General features: G+C 38.8%; 3 protein-coding genes across 3 annotated transcripts; 2 read left to right on the top strand and 1 right to left on the bottom strand.

Moving 5' to 3' along the window:
* The first annotated feature begins 274 nt into the window (after positions 1 to 274).
* Positions 275 to 1,498, top strand: LOC128211747 (orexin receptor type 2-like). Its single transcript, XM_052916780.1, has one exon. It carries the CDS (start codon positions 275 to 277, stop codon positions 1,496 to 1,498), a length of 1,224 nt encoding a protein of 407 aa, XP_052772740.1.
* Positions 1,499 to 6,397: 4,899 nt separating this feature from the next.
* Positions 6,398 to 8,730, bottom strand: LOC128212437 (5-hydroxytryptamine receptor 1-like). The gene has a single exon (XM_052917899.1). The coding sequence runs from the start codon at positions 8,585 to 8,587 to the stop codon at positions 7,382 to 7,384; it is 1,206 nt and encodes a 401-aa protein (XP_052773859.1). The 5' UTR covers positions 8,588 to 8,730; the 3' UTR covers positions 6,398 to 7,381.
* Positions 8,731 to 11,128: 2,398 nt separating this feature from the next.
* Positions 11,129 to 20,354, top strand: LOC128211116 (acetylcholine receptor subunit beta-type lev-1-like). The gene is made up of 4 exons (XM_052915534.1): positions 11,129 to 11,924; positions 15,405 to 15,574; positions 18,488 to 18,675; positions 19,284 to 20,354. The coding sequence occupies exons 1-4, from the start codon at positions 11,209 to 11,211 to the stop codon at positions 19,485 to 19,487; spliced, it is 1,278 nt and encodes a 425-aa protein (XP_052771494.1). The 5' UTR covers positions 11,129 to 11,208; the 3' UTR covers positions 19,488 to 20,354.
* Positions 20,355 to 22,056: the final 1,702 nt, after the last annotated feature.

The raw sequence follows: 22,056 nt of genomic DNA, 5'->3' as shown, positions 1-22,056 counted from the left end.
GATCAAATACGGAAGAAAATAGGAAATTAAATTCAAAGCGAGATAAATAACTACGATTAAGTACTAGACAGTGAATCATTCAAACGATGAATGTTAAAGTTGTGAATTTCTATGTGATTGATTCATTTCATTAAAAGCCATTTTACATTTTTCATGTTGTTTCGCACTGTTTTAACAAAAATAACATTAAATGGTTGATAATCAAACTGATAGTTTTGGACATATTGTTAATGTCTTCACTAGCGCTGACAAGGGCACTGGACTATCTAAAGCGATGGGGAGTGAATTATTGGACCAACTGAATGATGAAATAAAAAGGGTTGTCACACCTGTGTCAGTTTTTATTGGAATTGAAGCATTTCTAGGATTTTTTGGCAATTTATTTGTACTGTACGTGTTCATAAAACGATACCATGACTGTAACTTCCGCTACTTTGTGTTGTGCTTGGCTTTCCTGGACTTTATCAGCACACTGACCACAATGCCTGGGCAGATATTCACGCAGCAGCACTGGTATAAGTACCCATTTCCCATCGTCTGTAAGGTCAAGTCATTCTTTAACGTGTTCACAGTGTCAGGGGAGGCACTTTGTCTGTGTACAATCGCCGTAGATCGCTACCGGAAGGTATGTGCGCCATTAGGATGGCAGATCAAGCCTCGCCAGGCTCTTATCATGTGCGGCGTCACCTACGGCGCGGCGTTCGCCCTTTCTCTCCCGGTCTCGTTTCTCTGGGGAACTCACCAGCATGTAAGAATATACAATGGAAGAAACGTTACTGTCACCGTGTGTGGTAAGGATTCTCACTATGTAAACAGTAAACAGCCATTTCTATACGCGGCATCAGTGAATATTATAATTGGGATATGCCTGTTGATCCTGCTCGTTCTTTATATACTGGTAGCAAAGACACTCATCTTAGGTCGTCCATGGACGCGAAGGCGCCAAAATCTAGGCGCGTCTAAAGTTAGCAAGTCGCTAGCATCACAGACAAAATCAAAACAAAAGCTCAAGATAAGCGATGGAGGTAGCGTTTCTAATTCAAACGTACCGACCGGAATCGAAATGGCTACGATTGATTTAAGCACAACGGTAACGAGGTCCCTGGATGACGAAAGTGAGCCGGTTGACGTCGATGATTGTCGTGTCATGGACGCCCATACTTCATGCGATGGTGGGACGTCGGAAGTACGTCCCAAAAAACGGATACGACGTCAACGTCGAGATATAGCGAGCCGCGTTCGCCGGAAAACGTACATCATGTTCGTTCTGACAATCATATTTATTGTCACAACAATTTTGTATATGACATTATTAGCATCAGCTGATATCTTAAAGAGTTTAAATGACTATGAGAAGGCTGTGTATTTCTTCTTCTTCAGACTGGTGTTCATAAACCATGTTATCAACCCTTTCGTGTACGGTTGTCTCGACCCTCAGTTCAAACAAATATTAGGAGACATGAAAAAATGCCTACTAATGAAAGTAAGGAAAGTGTGAATTAACCTAGTGCGTGTTGTATTTTGCCAACGGCAGTTGTTTTCTGCACAATTCATAATTTACACAGGAGTGGTTGAAATGATACAAATAATAATTGTGTGGCATTCGGTCGCCATATTTAGAAAACACGCGTCAACAAGACAATATTTAGCCAATACATGAACACTAAAACCTTCAACGTCACAATCCGATGTCTTTCTCTCTACCAGTCTTGCCAGCCCGCCAACATCAGAATTCAATAGAAACATTTTTTTATCAGAACATGTTTTCAATATAACTGACCAGTACGCAATATAACTGACCAATGTTCATTGTAACTGACCGGTGCAATATATCTGACTAGTGCTATATAACCGGCCAGTGACCAGTGCTCAATATAACTGACCAGCGCAATATAAATGACTAGTGCAATATGATTGGCCAGTGCAATATGATTGACCAGTGCAATCAAACTGACCAGTGCGCAATATATCTGATTAGTTCGCAATATAACTGACCAGTACAATATAACTGGCCAGTGCAATATAACAAACCAGTTCGCAATATAACTGATCAGTTCGCAATATAACTGACTACTGCAATATAACTGACCAGTACAATATAACTGGCCAGTGCAATATAACTGATCAGTTCGCAATATAACTGACTACTGCAATATAACTGACCGGCGCAATATATCTGACTAGTGCTATATAACCGGCCAGTGACCAGTGCTCAATATAACTGACCAGTGCAATATGACTGACCAGCGCAATATAAGTGACTAGTGCAATATAATTGGCCAGTGCAATATAACTGACCAGTGCAATAAAACTGACCAGTGCGCAATATATCTGATCAGTTCGCAATATAACTGACCAGTACAATATAACTGGCCAGTGCAATATAACTAACCAGTTCGCAATATAACTGATCAGTTCGCAATATAGCTGACTACTGCAATATAACTGACCAGTGCGCAATATATCTGATCAGTTCACAATATAACTGACTACTGCAATATAACTGATCAGTTCGCAATATAACTGACTACTGCAATATAACTGATCAGTTCGCAATATAGCTGACTACTGCAATATAACTGACCAGTGCGCAATATATCTGATCAGTTCGCAATATAACTGACTACTGCAATAGAACTGACCAGTGCGCAATATATCTGATCAGTTCGCAATATAACTTACTACTGCAATATAACTGATCAGTTCGCAATATAACTGACTACTGCAATATAACTGATCAGTTCGCAATATAACTGACTACTGCAATATAACTGACCAGTGCGCAATATATCTGATCAGTTCGCAATATAACTGACTACTGCAATATAACTGATCAGTTCGCAATATAACTGACTACTGCAATATAACTGACCAGTGCGCAATATAACTGACTTCTGCAATATAACTGACCAGTGCGCAATATATCTGATCAGTTCGCAATATAAGTGACCAGTAGTATATAATTGGCCAGTGCAATGTAACTGACCAGTGCAATATAACTGACCAGTGCAATATAACTGGCCAGTGCAATATAACTGACCAGTGCGCAATTTATCTGATCAGTTCGCAATATAACTAACCAGTAAAATATAACTGACAAGTGCGCAATATAACTGACCAGTAACCATAGAAATGCATATTTTTATTATATTTCAATTGTTTTTTCTATTTCAAAACTGTTCTATATTTCAATTAACCCACATGCACTATATACATGTCAATATTCTGTTTAAATTTTAATGTCTGTCTTTTCCTTGATAAATTTGTTTATAGCATTGTTTGTACCTATCTTAAATTTAATTTCTGTTTTCAATTATTTGTTTCTGCTCCAAAGTCAGGAGTAATCACCTCTTATTCTTATTCTAGTGGAGTTATAATCTCTATATGGTTAAAAGATGCACTCGTACTCCTAAACCCAAAATTAATACAATTATTTAAATATACCAGAAACGATGAATACATTTCGAAAACAATTATTCTAATGAATGCTACCGAGTTTAATTTCAAAAAAAAGTGCAGAAAACATGGTTTACCTTATGAGACGATAGAAGATCAAAGTAAATATTCTAGCACTCACCAATCATTTAATATTTGTGCATATTCAGCTATTAAATAAACGACTACAATATTGTAATCTATGGGAGCGTTATCTCCTAAGAGAAAGTCTGATGTTTTTTGACATTTTTTCCGTTACCACAAAAATTAATTATGTCCAAACTAACGTTGCATTCCCGCTTGCTAATCTCGAAACACGACATGATTCTTTTGTATAAACTCACTTACAAGGGGTGTATAATCCGTCTATACAACTATTATTTCTTGAACACACTACAGTTGTTGCTTCTTGTGTGTCGTCGCAATCAATGGTATTGGACATACAACGTAAAGTATTAAATATGGTAAACTGATATTTTTCATTTCATATTACTTAAAGCCTTTTTCTCACTTACACGATTTCATCCGCGAGTGCCAGAGATTTTCATCATCTTGGTGAATCTTGACAAATCGTGATCGTGACTTTCATTTCTTGACGGTTCAATACAAATTGACATGAACAAGCACCACTTATTGCGATTTGCTCTACGCAATTGAAGACTATAATTCTAGATTTCTGACCAATCGTGAGGAATATCCCGCGATGCTACCTCTTTGATACTTATCTAATTTGCGATATACTCGCGATCACTGACACCGTGGCAACCACAGCCCATCTTTTGAATACGGGTATGATCGTCGCTCAATCAGGGATGGGTTTTGCAACTTGATAGTTATTGATCTGCAAATATATACAGCTGTTTACCTCAGATACGGCGAAAGGTTTGAAACTTGTTAAGACTGATCATTGACTTGTTGCTAATGAACGGCTGGTGACAAGTCCGATTAAAACTTAATATAATGCATTCAGAGACCTCTGAAGCATCTTTCCGTATGTCATTTAGTTTGTCGTTAAGAGATCGCATCCGATCGCAATGTTGGTGTGGCCACGGCTTTAGTCATACACACACGTCGTTGATATTCTTATTCACCACGTTGGGTTAACACCAGCATTCGTAATTCAACTATAAGGTAATAAATAAATAATCAATAATAATCTCGGGGGGAATTCAGGGCTGTCCTCGTGAAATTGAGGTCAAAATCTAACTTGTTACTACTGAAATTCAATCATAATATCAATAAGGATGACAATGGGGCTTTAGAATAATATGTAATGGATACTACCAAATATGTAAATATATTGATTGAATGTGGTTTTACTGAATATATCTACATTATTTACAGTATGAAATTATTGTAATTTATAATCATCATATTAAACTGAGTTGTGTTTGTCGAAGAAATGTATGATAGTGATAGTGTGATTGCATGTTTTGTATGTTGCTTAATATGTAACTTAGTACATGTGTTTTTGTAATACTTTTTGTGTGAAGGCCATGCTGGAAATAAGAAGTATGTCTGCAATGATTGTACACTTATTATGTAACCTTCGTTAAATAAAGTTGTTATTATTATTATTAGAATTTCCGTGATAGTTTGAGTAATGTTTTGCCATTTTATCTTAAACATATAGTTGTATTTACATAGGCTTATACGTGTTATCAAGGAAACAAAAAAAATAGGCACATACTAAAATAACGATGTTCTCATTTGGATGACCTACATTGTAAATTTGTTTTTTTTGTTTTTTCTTTTCTTTTTTTGGACTTCATTGCAAGTATACATCATTTTTACAAAATCGTCAAAACATGAGCTTGCGCGCGAGGTGTTCATATCAAAACCACCAAAACTAATCACTTCAAAAATACCTGTGTTGCAATAAACTTTAAAACACTGATTTCAAGCGAAGATAATTATTGCTATGTGTTCTTCCTTAAATAGTGGCTGTTGGGTCTCTAACATGTATAAAAGATGGTCATCTTGTAGGCGGTGCACGTATGTAAGTGGTATGTTATTGTCAAGGTCATGGTCATATTTCAAATACCAGAACATGCAGTTGGCTTTCAAACCATGTCATCGACATATCTTGTGAATCGCTAAAGGAATCAAGGAAACTATGCATAGTAACGACTTTCAGTTGGAATTAAACCACATTTGCAATTTTAATTTTGTAGATATTTTGTCTGAAAAATTTCAGGGCTTCAGTCCTTCTGTAATCCAATGTACTGGAACAATATACCTTTTCAAGTGAGATCAGTTTCATTTATAATCCATTATTTAACTATAAAATACCCTTACTCTAAGACCTTTCATACATGCATGTATTATGCTTGCTAAATATTGAACCCCAAACTAAATAAACAGTATATGCCCTGGTCCTTCACCGTCGTGACGACTTTGCACCTTGGACGGCCAATTAGTTTATCAACGGGAAAAAGGAAATCTAAACTATATTTGTCAGAAAAAGGGTTGGTGTTGAGATCATTTACCATCGCCTTCTGGTTGTACCCATTCGGCTTGTGCGCTACAGATCATATTACAATCGTCTCCGGTTTTTTTTGTTATTTGTTTTGATAAAAGTTTATGTTTTTATCTTTACATAACTCATATGCATTTTTGTGTGGGTGTTTTTTTATCAAATGAGTCAACACAATAAATGCATTTTTTATTTACATTATTTTGAATCAGCCTATATTGTGGGCCTTTAATGTTCATTCGCTCGGTGCTTTTTTCTTTACGGATATAAAAGATTTAAGATAAAATAGGCAAAGAAATAAACAACTTTAACAACAATAAAATAAACAAGACAAACTAGTTTATAATTTGTTTTTGTAATAAAAGTTATTTTAGTTCATACATTAACATCGTATTAGGCACAGCTTACCGTTAAAATTCCTATTTCCTTGGCATTTTATTAACGAGCCATCTCGAATTGGAAGACACTGAATCAGTTAAGTCCCGCAGTAGCCTTATCAACGAAATACAGTGCACTTAATACATGGCCCTGATTGAGTTATTTGAAAAATGAACTAAATTGTTTACAATGGCGCTAATTTGCATTTGAGTAAAAATGTCAAACGTTTTCTGTTGTAATAAGTAATTAAAAGATTTTATTATAGTAACCGATAACGCCGTCTCCGACAACAACATCAACAACAACAACAAGGAGGCCAACAAGGCGGTTCCTCGTCTGTTTTTATTTCTATAAAACAGAATGAGCAATAAAAGTGTTTACCATGTTTTTTTACCTGAATCACGGACTTGGTCCATGGATGAAGTTTTCAAATATTTGGTCTGTCTTTGTAAATCCATTTTAGATAACCTACGCTTTAGCTACGCATTTAACTGATTCCTCAACGGCTTTCTTCATATATTACATACTCGTAAGAAGAGTTCTGATTTTTTTTATAGTTATCACATTTAGCTCTATTGTAACGAAAGTTGAAAGCTTATATAATCACACATTAGTTCGTTTCCGTGGTAAAGTATGCGTGGTAGATACTCAACAACCTCTTTGGTGTGAGATGGACACCTACCTATATAACTTCAGTCAACCCATAGGCACGATATCCCAAAGACCGGCCACAATACTTCAAGTCTCGCAAATATCGAGTCAAGCAGGAATGCTTACACAGAGTAAACTAGGATCCGTCCTTTACATCGAGCTCGAGCCAAAGAGTAAATCGAGCCAGCGACATCGACCACTTTCATCCTCTTCTTTTTGAATTGGTCATAAATAGTTTCTGCTATGTGTATGTAATGATTTCTTATTCAATGATTCGACATAACTTTTCATTAATAATCAAGCACAAAGTACATTCACAACCACAAGACGTAGACTTATGTGCTCTCTTTGGAATAGTTTCAATATTTCTTATATTTGAGTTCTTCGAGATATAAGTAGTTTATCTCATTTTTGTTTATAAACAAATTCAACATGTCATTTTCATTTACAACACCAACTTTTTAAGATTCGTTTAAACTGCGGATCCAGACAGCCGTACACAAAAGGGTTAATCACGTGATTTATAAACACAAGTCTCAGAAAGAAAAAGTACACCGTCTTTTGACTGTCCGTCATTGTCCGTAGGATGTCTTCCGACCTTGTAATCATTGTCAACAAGGTAAAGTACATAATGATGGTGAACATAAACACGATGGTCAATATAAACATGATGACAGTTTTCGTCCGTACGCGTTCAGCCTTTTCCCGACGTTTTCGCCGTGACGAACGTTCAATTCCATTCCAAGAAGTTACCCGGTCTTGTTGACAACTTTCAACGTCATAAAATTCTGACTCACCACCGTCAGTTTCATCATATGTGTCAATTGTTTGCGTTATTTGCGGAGCTCTGACATTAGAAACAGTCGGCACATCGCCGTTGTTCAAAGAGATGAGATTGTTGACCATCCCAGCCTCGTTCATGTTCAATGCAGAATGTGATCTACTTTTACAATGGTACTGGGCTTTCTTACGAAGCTTGATGAGCTTCTTTGCAACAAATACATATAGACACATCATAATAACTAAGCACACTGCAATAATTGCTTCTACTGTTGTTACGTACGCCATAGGCGTATTAGACTCTGAGAACCGGGCATCTTTTTCGCATAGTGTAACAGTTACATACCGTCCACCGTATTGTTTAGTGTGAGAAGTGGCACCCCAGAGAAAGAAAACCGGAAAAGCGAGTACAAAGGCGACTACGAATATCACTACAATCCACAAGAGCGCATACTTGTGCTTGATCTGCCATCCGAAGGGCGCACACACTTTCCGGTAACGTTCGACGGCGATGGTACACAAACATAGGGCTTCTCCGGATACCGTGAACACGTTGAAGAAGGACTTGACCTTGCAGACGATGGGAAACGGGTACTTGTACCAGTACTGCTGCGTGAGAATCTCCCCAGGCATCGTGGTCAGCGTGCTGATAAAGTCAAAGACCGCCAGGCACAGAACGAAGTACCGGAAGTTGCAGTGATGATATCGGAAAAAGAATACACCCAACACAACCAGGTTTCCTACAAACCCCAGTAGTATCTCAACCCCCACAAACACGGTAACGGGAGCCACCGCGTGCCTCATCTCCCCGTTCAACCGCTCAAGGAGCTCCTCGTTCGTCACAACCCGGTGGCCTGAGACATTCATGGCTTCATCAAAAAATATCCGGGCAATTATCCAAGTGTTAAATATCTTTAAATGGCGCACACTTTTTCCTCTGCACTTTTCGCTTAAGAAACATCTTTAATTCTTTTGGCGCTATATAGTCGCTGACAATGTAAACAATTAAATGTTATTGATGCACCGGAATTGTAGTACATGTTGTTAATCAGGTTTAAACGCACAGTAAGTGACATTCCGGTGTCTTTCTGGTATTGTGAAAAAGTTAAATTTACCTCAATCAATACAGATAATAATGTTTAATCCCCAGGAGTCTGACTACATTACCGAGAACTTTGCCAGTCGGCGAACGATTTTTCTCTCATATATCCCGCATTCTCAAGTATGGTTATTCATAATTAATAAACCGTTATCAGTTCTCTCACAAAGCGCAAGTTGCAATGGTTCAATAACAGACATTCTATGTGAAATGTGACCGAATGTCCCCGAATAAAATTTTGATTAATTTGTTGTCATTTAGATCTTGGTTATGTGATTTCTTGTTCAATATGTTCCGACGACGACGACTTCTACTACTACTACTACTACTACTACTACTACTACTACTACTACTACTGCTACTGCTACTGCTACTGCTACTACTACTACTACTACTACTACAACTACTCCTACTACTTCTACTACTACTACTAGAGCGATTGAGATGAGGACTTTTTTATGGTCATCTCATCTTAAACTGGTTATTAAGGATGTTGCTATCAATTCGATGTATTTAAAGTATTTACATTGTAACACTAGACAGCGTCACGTCCTTATAGCTATATAGTGAGCCTGTTTTTCAAGTTGTTTTCAAATTGATTATGAGGAAAATAAGCGCGTGTGTTATTGTTTCCAAGAGACATATAAAACTTATTTATGTTAACGTTTATTTATAAAACAAAAACATTCAAAATGTTATATCTTAAAAAAGGGTCATTGCGTCATTGAGTTGTATCCTTTAAGTATGTACGTGAAGTTAGTGGGCTAGCAGCGTGAAGTTAGCGGCCTAGCGGCGTGAAGTATGCGGCCTGGCGGCCTAGCGGCGTGAAGTTGACGGCCTAGCGGCCTAGTTATTTAAAGGCCGCTATGTTAATGTATGAATAAAAAAACATTGATTTAACATTGTTTTCCAGAAAACACATGAACAATAGCTTTGAAATAGAAAATAAAATAGCCGCTAGGCCGCCTACTTCACGCCGCTAGGCCGCTAACTGCACGTCGCTAGAACGCTAACTTCACGTACATCCTATAAGTATGTTTCTCGTCCACATTTCTGACTTAAAAACTTAAGAAGTCAAGGTAAAATATATTGTCCATAATCGCTGTGGTCTAAAATACGACGCACTTAAATATATCAAATGTCAAAATAAAACAATACATGTCCCCACAGATGATATCAAACTTGATAGCGTTAGAATTAATCAGTACGAACTAATTAAACTTATGATGAAGACAATCATTTGTAAAAACTGTTGAATAAAGACACCTTGATTGCCAAAACCCTGGGAGATACAAATGCCTGCATTCAAACTGGTCCGTCGTAGACCTAGGGCATGCAATCCTTGACTGCTTCACGGAACTCGGTTAATGGACTGTTAAAGGCCCATACGAGAACACACTAGGCTAACTTGTATGTTCTGTTCAGTTCTGCTTTATTCTTATTCCAATAGAATGCAAGTTACTAGAATATTCCGTAATGTTTTTGATTTTGTGCGATTTTTTCCTATGTATATTTAATATTATTATAAGAAAGACTTGTACCGAAAAATCCAATTTCCATAGCATTCCGAACGCTTTTTTTTCACAAAAAATGTGCACATTCTGTAACGTTTATAAATAATTATCACATGGCTCTATTTGCCTCTGTTGGTGTGGATTCGGCATTCAACAAGCATTTCCATTCACATTCCGAATGAACTTAATATCTGTATATGTCTGACACCGCTCCCTGAACGAGTCTCACGATGGACTTCCGGTCAGTAATCGGGACTCGAACTTGATGACCGGGTCTGTCCGTTTTACGCCATATGTCAGCTGCTTCCATGACTTTATTTTTCAAGTTGATTTTAACAGTCAACTCGTTTTCTGAGATTACTGGTCATCTGAGTGAAGTTACCTTAAAGCACACGACATTTTATTTAAGCCATTCAAAAGATGAATGTCGTGCTGGTACGGCATTCGACATTAGACATTAAAAAGGAATGTCGTGCTGGCATGTCTTTGGACATTCAAAAATGAATGTAGTGATTGCACGACATTGAACATTCAGTGAATAAAAGACGTGCTGGTACGGCATTGGTCATTAGACATTAAAAAGGAATGTCGTGCTGGCATGTCTTTGGACATTCAAAAATGAATGTAGTGATTGCACGACATTGAACATTGGACATTCAAAAATATTTAATCCTTCAATTTATTTTATCAATACTCTGATTTACGTCCTATGAAATCGTTCGTAAAAATAGTAGGCTTAATATCAAAGAATATTGATCAGAGCTAAACTGATTACAGGGACTGCATTGGTGGGCCTTTACTTAGTTTATATCGTTTGAGTATTGCAAACTAAAATTTTGATATCACTACGAGTATATAGTTCCAATGCCTATGTTATGACTGAGAAATCAGACACAAGAGGAATAATGATGTTACTTAAACTTGAACATTTGCTGATTTTATTTCTGCGATTCTTACTGATTCATGGCCAATATGGTGACACTGCTGCAACTGTCGACTGGGCTACACAGAGGAGCATTTACAAGGGGATCTACTCCCACTACTACAATAACGGCACGCCACTGGCGGACATAGTTCCGGTGAGCGACTTGGCAAATGGCGCGTTGCAAGTCAACATGTCCATGACCCTGGCATCTCTAAACGGATTCGACGCCGTCTCCGGGCAGATCGACATCAGCGGTAGCATGCTGCTGGAATGGGAAGACGAGGTTGTCGCATCAACTCTGGTGGGCTCATTGTTGAACACCACGCCTGGGGTGTCTGCAGATGTGTTGGTTGACTACGACAAGGCATGGGCTCCCAACATCGTGTTAGTGAACGCTGTGGATACGGTGAAGGACATTGGCGACACCTCGTACAAGCTCCGCTACTCACTGGCGTACCCCAACACGGCCACCGTAAACTGGGAGCCGCGCATCCTACTCCGTGCCTCGTGCACACCGGATGTGACGTTCTACCCGTTTGACCGACAAGTTTGCGACTTCACGTACACAGCATGGGGCTACCTGAGCGGCGAAATCACTCTGAGCGTGACGTCTTCCGAATGGGACACAACCGCAGCCGAGGCGAACGGAGTCTGGAAAATCATCAGGTAGGTATATATATAGAACCATTATCGTTTAAATGTTAAATACGTTTTATCGCCTCAGTAAATAAAAAGGCAATTCCGTGATTTGACATTAGAAAAGGCGCAAGTTAAGGCGCAACACAGGTCGTGAGCCGCCATTCACATCAACCCCCAGAATAGGCTCTTAACATTGATAAGCAGGGTTTAGGGAAGGCCTCGTATGTTGTTTGCGCCCTGACGCGCGTGAATCCATCTTATCCTAAAAGTTCCAGATGGCATTCCGCTTACAAATACAAAAAAAATCATTAGTCTCACCTGTCATCATCGTCATCATCATCATCATCGTCATCGTCACCGTCGCCTTGGTGTAATGGTACTAATCGATTAAGTAAGTATTCAGGTGAAATGCAAATATTGACATATACGTATACAGAGTTTCTGCATGGCTGGGCTTGATAAAAGTTGACAGAGCTGCTGATATGAGTATTTCCTTCGGATCACCTTATAAATATTTAGTCATTAAGGATTTTGCTTGCAATTTTAAGCATTTACAATGTACACTTAGACAACACCCCATCATTATAGTGTAAGTTGTTTGGACATTCAAATCATAAAGAGAATTAGTGCGTGTTAATTTTTTCAAGAACCATATTAACATATTACGTTTATCAAACAATTTAAAACATGCCACATGTTATTTCTAGGAGGTCAGTGAGCTGTATCATATTTTATTCTTCGTCTACAAGTCTGACTTACGGTATATTAACAAATCAGTCAATGTAATGTATATTGTGCTGTCCCCGTGATCTTGAATATGACGCACTTAAACTAATGCAAGGTCCGTTTAAAACAATAGATGCTAATGATGAGTCCACAGATAATGTCAAAGGCACTTGATAGCGTTAGCATTAATTAATACGAACATATTACCATAATGAAGATGACAAAGATATCTGTCATCACACAATAGCTTAATTGCCAACGAATGCCACAATTATAACTTCTCGGCTCGGACGACAGTCTATTTATTTTGATAATAGCCGACGATGTTCTGATTGATAAATAAAGGACTGTATTTGACATGTTGTCCACGGATCATTGCCGTAGGTACGGGGCAATCTTGCACTTGGCTACTTGAAGAAAAGCGGTTAAAGGCCTAGTTTAAGGAATGTTTGGCATGACATTCCCCTGCTGTGCATCTCCTGCTAATTGCACTGATGTCACAGAAGCGGCCAAATTCCTGTTATTGGTTTACTGGCTCAGGGCCATTTAGGGTCCATTTCAATGATAAAACCTCCAAAACTGCACAGCAGGATATACAGATCGCTGATCTGATAAGCCAATTACGCAATTAGATTAAGATCAATACAAAAAGATTGTGAACAAAATACACGGGTATCGGGGGGGGGGGGGGGGTCACTTATAGAAGAACTAAACTAGGCATTGAATAGACTTTTAAAGGTCCATATTTTTATTTTATGCATTTTAGACTTTATTTCTGTCCCTGAAATCTGGTGACGGCTACAATCCGTCAAGCTCTGACGGAGTAAAACGAAACAGATTTAAGTGATATTAGAAAAGAATCATTTTAAGATTCTCAAATCATTTTATTGAATAGCTGAGCTTGGGAACTACCAACCCCCCCACCCCCCACCCCCCACCAGCCACCAACCCACTCACTCCCCCATCCCACATTAAAACCAAAAACAACAGCCTTTAAACGATATTTTGGGGTTCGGAATAATATGTTTTGTAAACATAATAATGACGGTCCGACGGACGGTGTTCAGTTGTCAAAAAAAACGGATATGCCCGCCTTTCAAGATAGGCCACAAGTTATGCATTTAAAATCACGGTTTGATGTAATCTGTTAGGTTTAACTTTAAACTCGTTTAAAATGCAACCTACATCTACAGCCAATCAAATTGCAGATAGGCAACCATCATGTTCTTGCCTTAATCATTAAGGACTTGGTGTTTAATTGTCCGCCTTCTGCCACTGCAACTTTCGACTGGGCTACACAGAGGAGCATTTACGGAGGGATCTACACCCACTAATACAATGATGGTAGCTACTTACGGACAACTTTCCGGTGAGAAACCTAGCGAATGGCTCTTAGCAGATCAACATGTACATGGACTTGCCATCTCTAAACGTCTTTAACGCTGTCTCCGGGCAGATCGACATAAGCTACAGGATGCTTCTATAATGGAAATGAGTTTATCAAGGTCTGCCCGCGCCCATTAGCTGCATTATGGCTTGACCCCGCCGTGATGTCACCACGACTTAAATTGTGTTTATATGTCATAAGTGACATGATATAGAAGTGACAGCAATTCGCAGTTAAATCCAGACATTGGAACACTTGAAGAAACAGAGTGAGGTACAAGAGATCCGGGCGCGATACCCTAGATTTCTTTGCAAAGAGACCTCTTGGTTCTTTAACGTGCTCGGTGTGAAGCCCCGATACACGGGATACAACTTGCCTGGGTTAAACCTGTACTGAGTACACCTCTTTCAATGCCGAGCGCCAGGCAAGGGAGCTACTTGTACCAACTTTTAACGTACATTTGTATTTCGGTATGACGCGGCAAGGAATCGAACCCACGACCTCCCGCTCCGTAGGCGGTGCCTTAACCACTAGGCCACGGAGATGGCTAGACCGACAGGTTTTCTACTTCATGGGGGCTACCTGAGTGGTGAGATCACTCTAAGGGTTTTGCCTCGAGACATTTATCTGTATTTTTGTATTTTTAGTCCTAAAAGGTGCATTTTGGTGCAATGTATGCATACATCTTTCAACCACATTTACCTGAACAGTTCACTTGAACAATTTTAGAGGGGATGGAGACCCCCTGCATTGAACCATATTCATAAAAACATTCTATAAAAAACTACTATCACATGTTTAGTTTATACATATTTAAACATTACTTACGTTTTCCTTCGTCATAGGTACCGTTTAGCAATGCAAGGCAGCTTTTATGAAGTATATATGTAATAGTTAGATGGCATGAACTTACATTTTAATTATTAAGAAGAGGCGGAGTGAGCTTAGCGAATGAGCCCGTATTAGTTGCAGACCTTTAAACGCCCACGAAAGTTAAAATTCTTAATGATTTAGCGTAGTACTTTCAACCAAATTCACTTAATAATTGCCTATCCGCAATTTAATTGGCTAAAAAAAAAGGTTGTATTTTAATTATTTTTTATACAACTCTGGGTTTTAGCGATTACTTTTGAAATGCTTGAACCAAAATTATAGCTTAGTACGGCAATACTATGTCGACCGTTTCATCGACGATAATGATAACAATAACGCTGCAGATCAATCGAAATCAGATTACTTTGTTTGGCATAAAAATGTCTTGGATTGCAACAAATACTTCATCGATCGTTCGAGTACCGAATACTATTTTTATTATTTTGTTTTACATACACCTTAGTCTAAATTTTAATGACATTGTATCAGTTAAAACAAATGCTTATGTTATTATTTTTTAGCACGGAATCGCAGACGTTCACGACCGACGGCTCTGATTACGTGCGCTTCCGGCTGACCATCCAGCGGGAGCCGCTCTATTTCACGTTTAATATCGCGCTGCCCATCCTGCTGCTAGGACTACTCAACGGCTTTGTCTTCCTGCTGCCTGCTGAAAGCGGCGAACGTATCGGTAAGTGGCGTAATATTTAGCGGAGGGGCACAGGGGATGTGGGTTCATACCGTTGTCTCATTCATTTCATTGAGCGTTAAACGCATCGGTGAGTGTCGGGGGATTTTGGGCGAAGGTGATGCATATAGAATTACATACCACAGTCGTCCTTCTTCGTGCCTGAAGCAGTGAACGAATGGGTGAGTGCCGGGAGTAGAGGCGGATGGTATGGGTGAGTGCCGGGAGTAGAGGCGGATGGTATGGGTGAGTGCCGGGAGTAGAGGTGGATGGTATGGGTGAGTGCCGGGAGTGGAGGCGGATGGTATGGGTGAGTGCCGGGAGTAGAGGCGGATGGTATGGATGAGTGCCGGGAGTAGAGGCGGATGGTATGGATGAGTGCCGGGAGTAGAGGCGGATGGTATGGGTGAGTGCCGGGGGTAGAGGCGGATGGTATGGGTGAGTGCCGGGAGTAGAGGCGGATGGTATGGGTGAGTGCCGGGAGTAGAGGCGGATGGTATGGATGAGTGCCGGGAGTAGAGGCGGATGGTATGGATGAGTGCCGGGAGTAGAGGCGGATGGTATGGGTGATTGCCGGGAGTAGAGGCGGATGGTATGGATGAGTGCCGGGAGTAGAGGCGGATGGTATGGATGAGTGCCGGGAGTAGAGGCGGATGGTATGGGTGAGTGCCGGGAGTAGAGGCGGATGGTATGGGTGAGTGCCGGGAGTAGAGGCGGATGGTATGGGTGAGGGATTTAAATATATATATGTCCACCTGCTGCCCGCATAGAGCGGTGAACGAATGGGCGAGTGCTGGGAGTAGAGGCGGATGGTATGGTTGAAGGATTTCAATATATATGTCCACCTGCTGCTAGCCAAGAGCGGTAAACATATCGGTGAGTACTTGGATATCGGGGTAGAGGGGCATGGGGGATAGTTTTCCATTCTTATGTCTTCCTGCTGCAACAAAAAGCGCGCATAGTGATGGTTAACGAAGGGAGTTGGGTGCTTACCATTCATTACAAGAGATTGCCGTTTTGAGGGTCTGAATAACATCCACATACACTGAGCTACAATGACTTGTACATGATACCTTGGCGGTGAAAATATCGTCAATGTGCCAGTCATAAATAATTGTTTACAAAGGCAAGACTTCAGTGTCAAAGAAGATACACGCTGTCAATACATCGATATTCTTCTACTTTTATAATTAAGTTAAAAATTGTTGAGTAAAATCGATCCATCGCTGGTTTGTTTACTCTTCATTCAGAATCATAAAGTGTACGATATCAAATTAATAATTAATGTGTTGTTGGGGTGAATATTTGTACCCTGATACTGAATATATTATATTTTTGATACGGCTGTATGGAAATACCTCTAAAGCGCTGTTTGATGTTGAATTTTGATCTGCGCGATTATTTTTTCAAATGCTTTTACATATTTAAAGAACTTTTCTTAAATTCCTTATCCCCTTGACGATGTCTAAAAGCATTAACAATGCCAGGATGTCATAAGGATTTCATCTGATATTTGTTTGTCTTTAAGCTTGTTTTATAAATGCTTTTAGTGGAAATTTAAAACAATGCCGCGATGATGTCTCTACTTAATAGTAAGCTGACATAAAGTAACATTTTAATGTTTCAAAATGGACGGAGTGAGCGTAGCGAACGAGTCCTTCTTACTCACCTGCGAAAGTTGAAATTCCAATGATATAGCCTTGTAATCAATGATTGCAATTTCATTGGCTGAGAATGTAGGTTGTATTCTAAAAAACATTTCTCGTTTTGCAAATAGAGTTCTTTTATTCCAATACTAAATGTACACACGTTTTTTTTCCATTCGTTGCCATTCAACATGCCCTTAGAATCTTTCTTTTTTGCTGCAGCGATGTAATTCATTAATTTCCTTCATTTCCGTTTAATTTCAACAGTTAAAAGGATTGCTTTTAATTTAAGTGAAATTTAAGCTCTTTCCTAATTCCTTTTGTATAGGCCTGACATTCTGGCATTTTTATCATGCTTTTCTACGCGTTTTTTTTTCCCTCAACTTCCTGTTCATTTTAAAATTTAATTCTGACTTAAGTTTAATTCACACAAATATGAAGCAAAATATTGAGATTATTATACTAAGGTAAATTTAATTTATGTCTTAATTTGACTAAGATCTTTATTGATACCCCACCCCCCACCTCCCACCCCTTGGACCAGTTTCATTCAAGAACTTCTGCGTTAGTTGAAATGATAGTCTATAGAGTCTATAGAGTCTTAGATTTTGGCATCTGCGATATTTCTATAGATTTAAGATTTCGTCTAATGAAATTGCACCGGTATTCATAAGACATCTTAAGTCATTCCTTTACTTAAGTAAATTTCCTAAATGTTCAATAGTCTAATTAAAAGAAATGAAACGGTGTTTTCAACAGATTGAACGTTTTGACAACTTTTTTTTTGTCTTGGAAAGGGCAAATTTTTGCGTAGATATCTGTAAACCAATAAAAAATGATTGCTGACGAAAAATCAGATCGTAGATTTTCATATTTCCGTTCGAAAATTAATGTTTTGTGGCTTAAGCCGTTACTAACGGTTTAAGACCATGGATTTTCGCTAAAATTGGCTCGATCCAAGACAAAAATATAAAAAAAGACCCCTGGGCTGGTATTTCATAAAACATTTCAAGTAATTTTTTAACTTAAGTCATTTTTTTAAAATGTTCAAAATGAAATTTACAAACTAATATAAGTGTTTTAAACATAACAGAGCGTATTTTCAATAAAAGCAATGACAATAACGGAATTCAGAAATTATTAAGCCATTAACTCATATGATTCGAGATACTAAACTTAAAACATTATTTAAGATGTTTTATGAAAACCGCCCCTACCCCTGGCAGTTTCATTTAAAAATAGTTTAAGATCTTATATCCCACGTTCCCAGGTTTCTGCATCACGTGTTTCCTGTCGTTCGTGGTCCTGATGCAGACGACAATGGGATTTCTGCCTGAGATCGCGAGCCCGATGTCTTTGTTGTGCATCTACGTGTTCCTGATGATGTGCTTCAGCGTCTTCATCAACATCACCTGTATACTCATGTCCCGGATCTACCAAAAACCGGCGAAAGAAAAAGTAAGGCCATTTTTTATTAATGTTTCCGTTGCTATTGCCCAACCCCCGCCATTTAATAGGGTTTAATTTAAGTTGTTTTAAACATCAAATCTTTAAAACCGTTAACAAGGGCGCGCTTTAAAAGTCAAGTCTTTTTGAAGCAGGAGAGGACCACACTACAGTAAGATTTCTTCTCCTATGACAATAAAACAAAGAATTGCATTTGTCCGAAAAATATGGTAGGTCCAAAAACTGGTAACAAAATCTTTGTTTTTGACTACGCCTCTGTAGGATTTATTTGGAATTTACCCACATTGCTAATTTTATATCTCTCTTTCTGTTCATGCTTCAGTAGTCTTTCACAGATTTGCATTTTGAAGACATTTATGCTGCCAAACAAAAATCTTGAAGAAAAAAAGGTTAAGTCTGCCTTGAGCTACAACCGATCGTCAACGAGATGCAATTAAATGCCTTTTTATTTAATAAAATATTACCTACATAAAGCAGATATTATAAAAATATATATAATAATAGAATAAGATATATATTTGCTTTCTACCAAACGGACATGAATGTTGTCGGAAACACTTGTTTCGCTGATGTCTAGAGATGATTTCTCCTTTCCTCAGGTGCCGAACTGGATGAAGACGGTGGTGCGGGTGGTGGGGTGCCAGGTGTGCCGTTGCCTCCAGAAGCCCCCGCGGGACCCATACCCGGAAGTCGAGTGGCCGGACGTGGCACGCATGCTCGACTTTTTCTTCTTTCTCTCCTTCCTCGGCTCCCAGGCTTCTCTCACATTTTTCTTTTTGCTGCCCCTCGCCACCCGCTACTAGCAGTCAATCGCTACTAACGGCCACTCGCTACTAGCGGTCACTCGCTACCTATTCGTTATTGTCTCTTCAGATTGGTTACTCATGGCGACTCATATATTAAACGTCGGCTTCTAGCGGAAACACATCTAGTAAATGGCTACTAACGACCACTCATGAAGTAAACGCTAGTTATGAACTAAACGCCTACTGGCGGCCACTTATGTACTAAACCGTTATTCGTGGGGCCTCAACTACAAAACGCTTCCTAGCTGCAACTCATATACTAAATGGCTACTAGCGGCAAAGCATCTACATTCTGACCTTAACAACTCATAGACGCTAATAAACCCTTTCATCTGCTTTTAGCTTAACACGTCCGCGTTTTCGCTAGAAGGCGTCACTCGCATATCTAAAAGGGGAGTTTGAATATCGTTGAATCTGAGAGTATTTAACGACCTTTTTCTGGAATTGCTCAGAAGGCTTTGCGACGGAGCTTGTAAATTTGAACAAATTTATAACAGCATATCATTCTGTAGATATACTTTTCATGACTTCATTGATTTTTAAATCGATTACATGCGCATTCAGGTAGGGATTTTTACTATGACAATCCATGTACCCTTTTACAGAACACTTACGAAAATAACGATTTCTGAAACATGATCATCTTTCAAAAATAATGTAATGGTTGAATATTTTTTATTCAAAGATTAAAGCACTCAAGGCCACATGATAGAGACTCTGTGTTAGGTTTAAGCGTCTGCTTCTACATAACATTCCATAAAATACAATGTCATATTCAAAATGCATATGTAATATTTCCCTTGCATGTACTTTTTATGTAAAATACTCGCAAATGTTTGCTTGGTAATTAACAGATTGAGTTAATACCTCTTGTTTATTGAATATACGTATATTGTAAAACTTGTACAATAAAACATTTCACTTCACTCAAAAACGTATTATTATTATAACATAGGTTATATAAAGGGGCACGTGTTATTCTAGGTGTAGCTGCAGTTCAGTTTAATAGTCGATTACAAAATTGCAATTTAAACATAGGTTATATAAGGGGGTACGTGTTATTCTAGGTGTAGCTGCAGTTCAGTTTAATAGTCGATTACAAAATTGCAATTTAAACATAGGTTATATAAGGGGGTACGTGTTATTCTAGGTGTAGCTGCAGTTGAGTTTAATAGTCGATTACAAAATTGCAATTTAAACATAGGTTATATAAGGGGGTACGTGTTATTCTAGGTGTAGCTGCAGTTCAGTTTAATAGTCGATTACAAAATTGCAATTTAAACATAGGTTATATAAGGGGGTACTTTTTATTCTAGGTGTAGCTGCAGTTCAGTTTAATAGTCGATTACAAAATTGCAATTTAAACATAGGTTATATAAGGGGGTACGTGTTATTCTAGGTGTAGCTGCAGTTCAGTTTAATAGTCGATTACAAAATTGCAATTTAAACATAGGTTATATAAGGGGGTACGTGTTATTCTAGGTGTAGCTGCAGTTCAGTTTAATAGTCGATTACAAAATTGCAATTTAAACATAGGTTATATAAAGGGGTACGTGTTATTCTAGGTGTAGCTGCAGTTCAGTTTAATAGTCGATTACAAAATTGCAATTTAAACTTGGAACGTGTAGGTTTGCTTATTACCGAATGAATCAATCCCCACGTGCTACCGTACAGGCCGTTCTGAAATTGCACCATGATGACGTAGTGCACAAAACGGAAGTCCACACGTACACGTACCCCTACAAGTAGTGATTTGCAAACCTCTTTTTTTTTCACTGTGATTATAAATGTAACTTGTTTGATCACTTCGTAAATAACAGGTATGAGTGTAGCAAAGTCTCCAAAACATATTCCCCTTACCAATTTCTGCAGATGGATATAATCCCAATTCAAATTTCTGCAAATAAGGAAATCCCATCCGAATTCTGCGAAGCCGGACACATTCCACCAATTTCCGCAAAGACACACAAGATCCACTAATTTCCGCAAAGACTGACAAAATCCACTAATTTCCGCAAAGACGGACGAAATCCACCAATTTCCGCAGACGGACAAAATCCGTCAAGTTCCGCAAAGACAGACAAAACCCACAAATTTCCGCAAAGACAGACAAAATTCACCAATTTTCGCAGACGGACGAAATCCACCAATTTCTGCAGAGATGGACAAAATCCACCAATATCCGCAGACGGACAAAATCCACCAATTTCCGCAGACGGACAAAATCCACCATGTTCCGCAAAGACAGACAAAATCCACCAATTTCCGCAAAGACAGACACAATTCACCAATTTTCGCAGACGGACGAAAACCACCAATTTCTGCAAAGATGGACAAAATCCACATAGTTCCGCAACGACAGACAAAATCCACCAATTTACGCAGACGGACAAAATCCACCAGTATCCGCAGACGGACAAAATCCACCAATTTCCGCAGACGGACAAAATCCACCAAGTTCCGCAAATACAGACAAAATCCACTAATTTCCGCAAAGACGGACACCAATTTCCGCAAAGACGGACGAAATCCCCATCCTTTACAAAGACTTTTGTCCAGCTGGTAC

Source organism: Mya arenaria, chromosome 12 (assembly GCF_026914265.1).
Source record: "Mya arenaria isolate MELC-2E11 chromosome 12, ASM2691426v1".
In the NCBI taxonomy this organism is placed as follows: domain Eukaryota; kingdom Metazoa; phylum Mollusca; class Bivalvia; order Myida; family Myidae; genus Mya; species Mya arenaria.
Note: the sequence above shows the minus strand (reverse complement) of the source record. Positions and strands in the feature narration are given on the sequence as shown.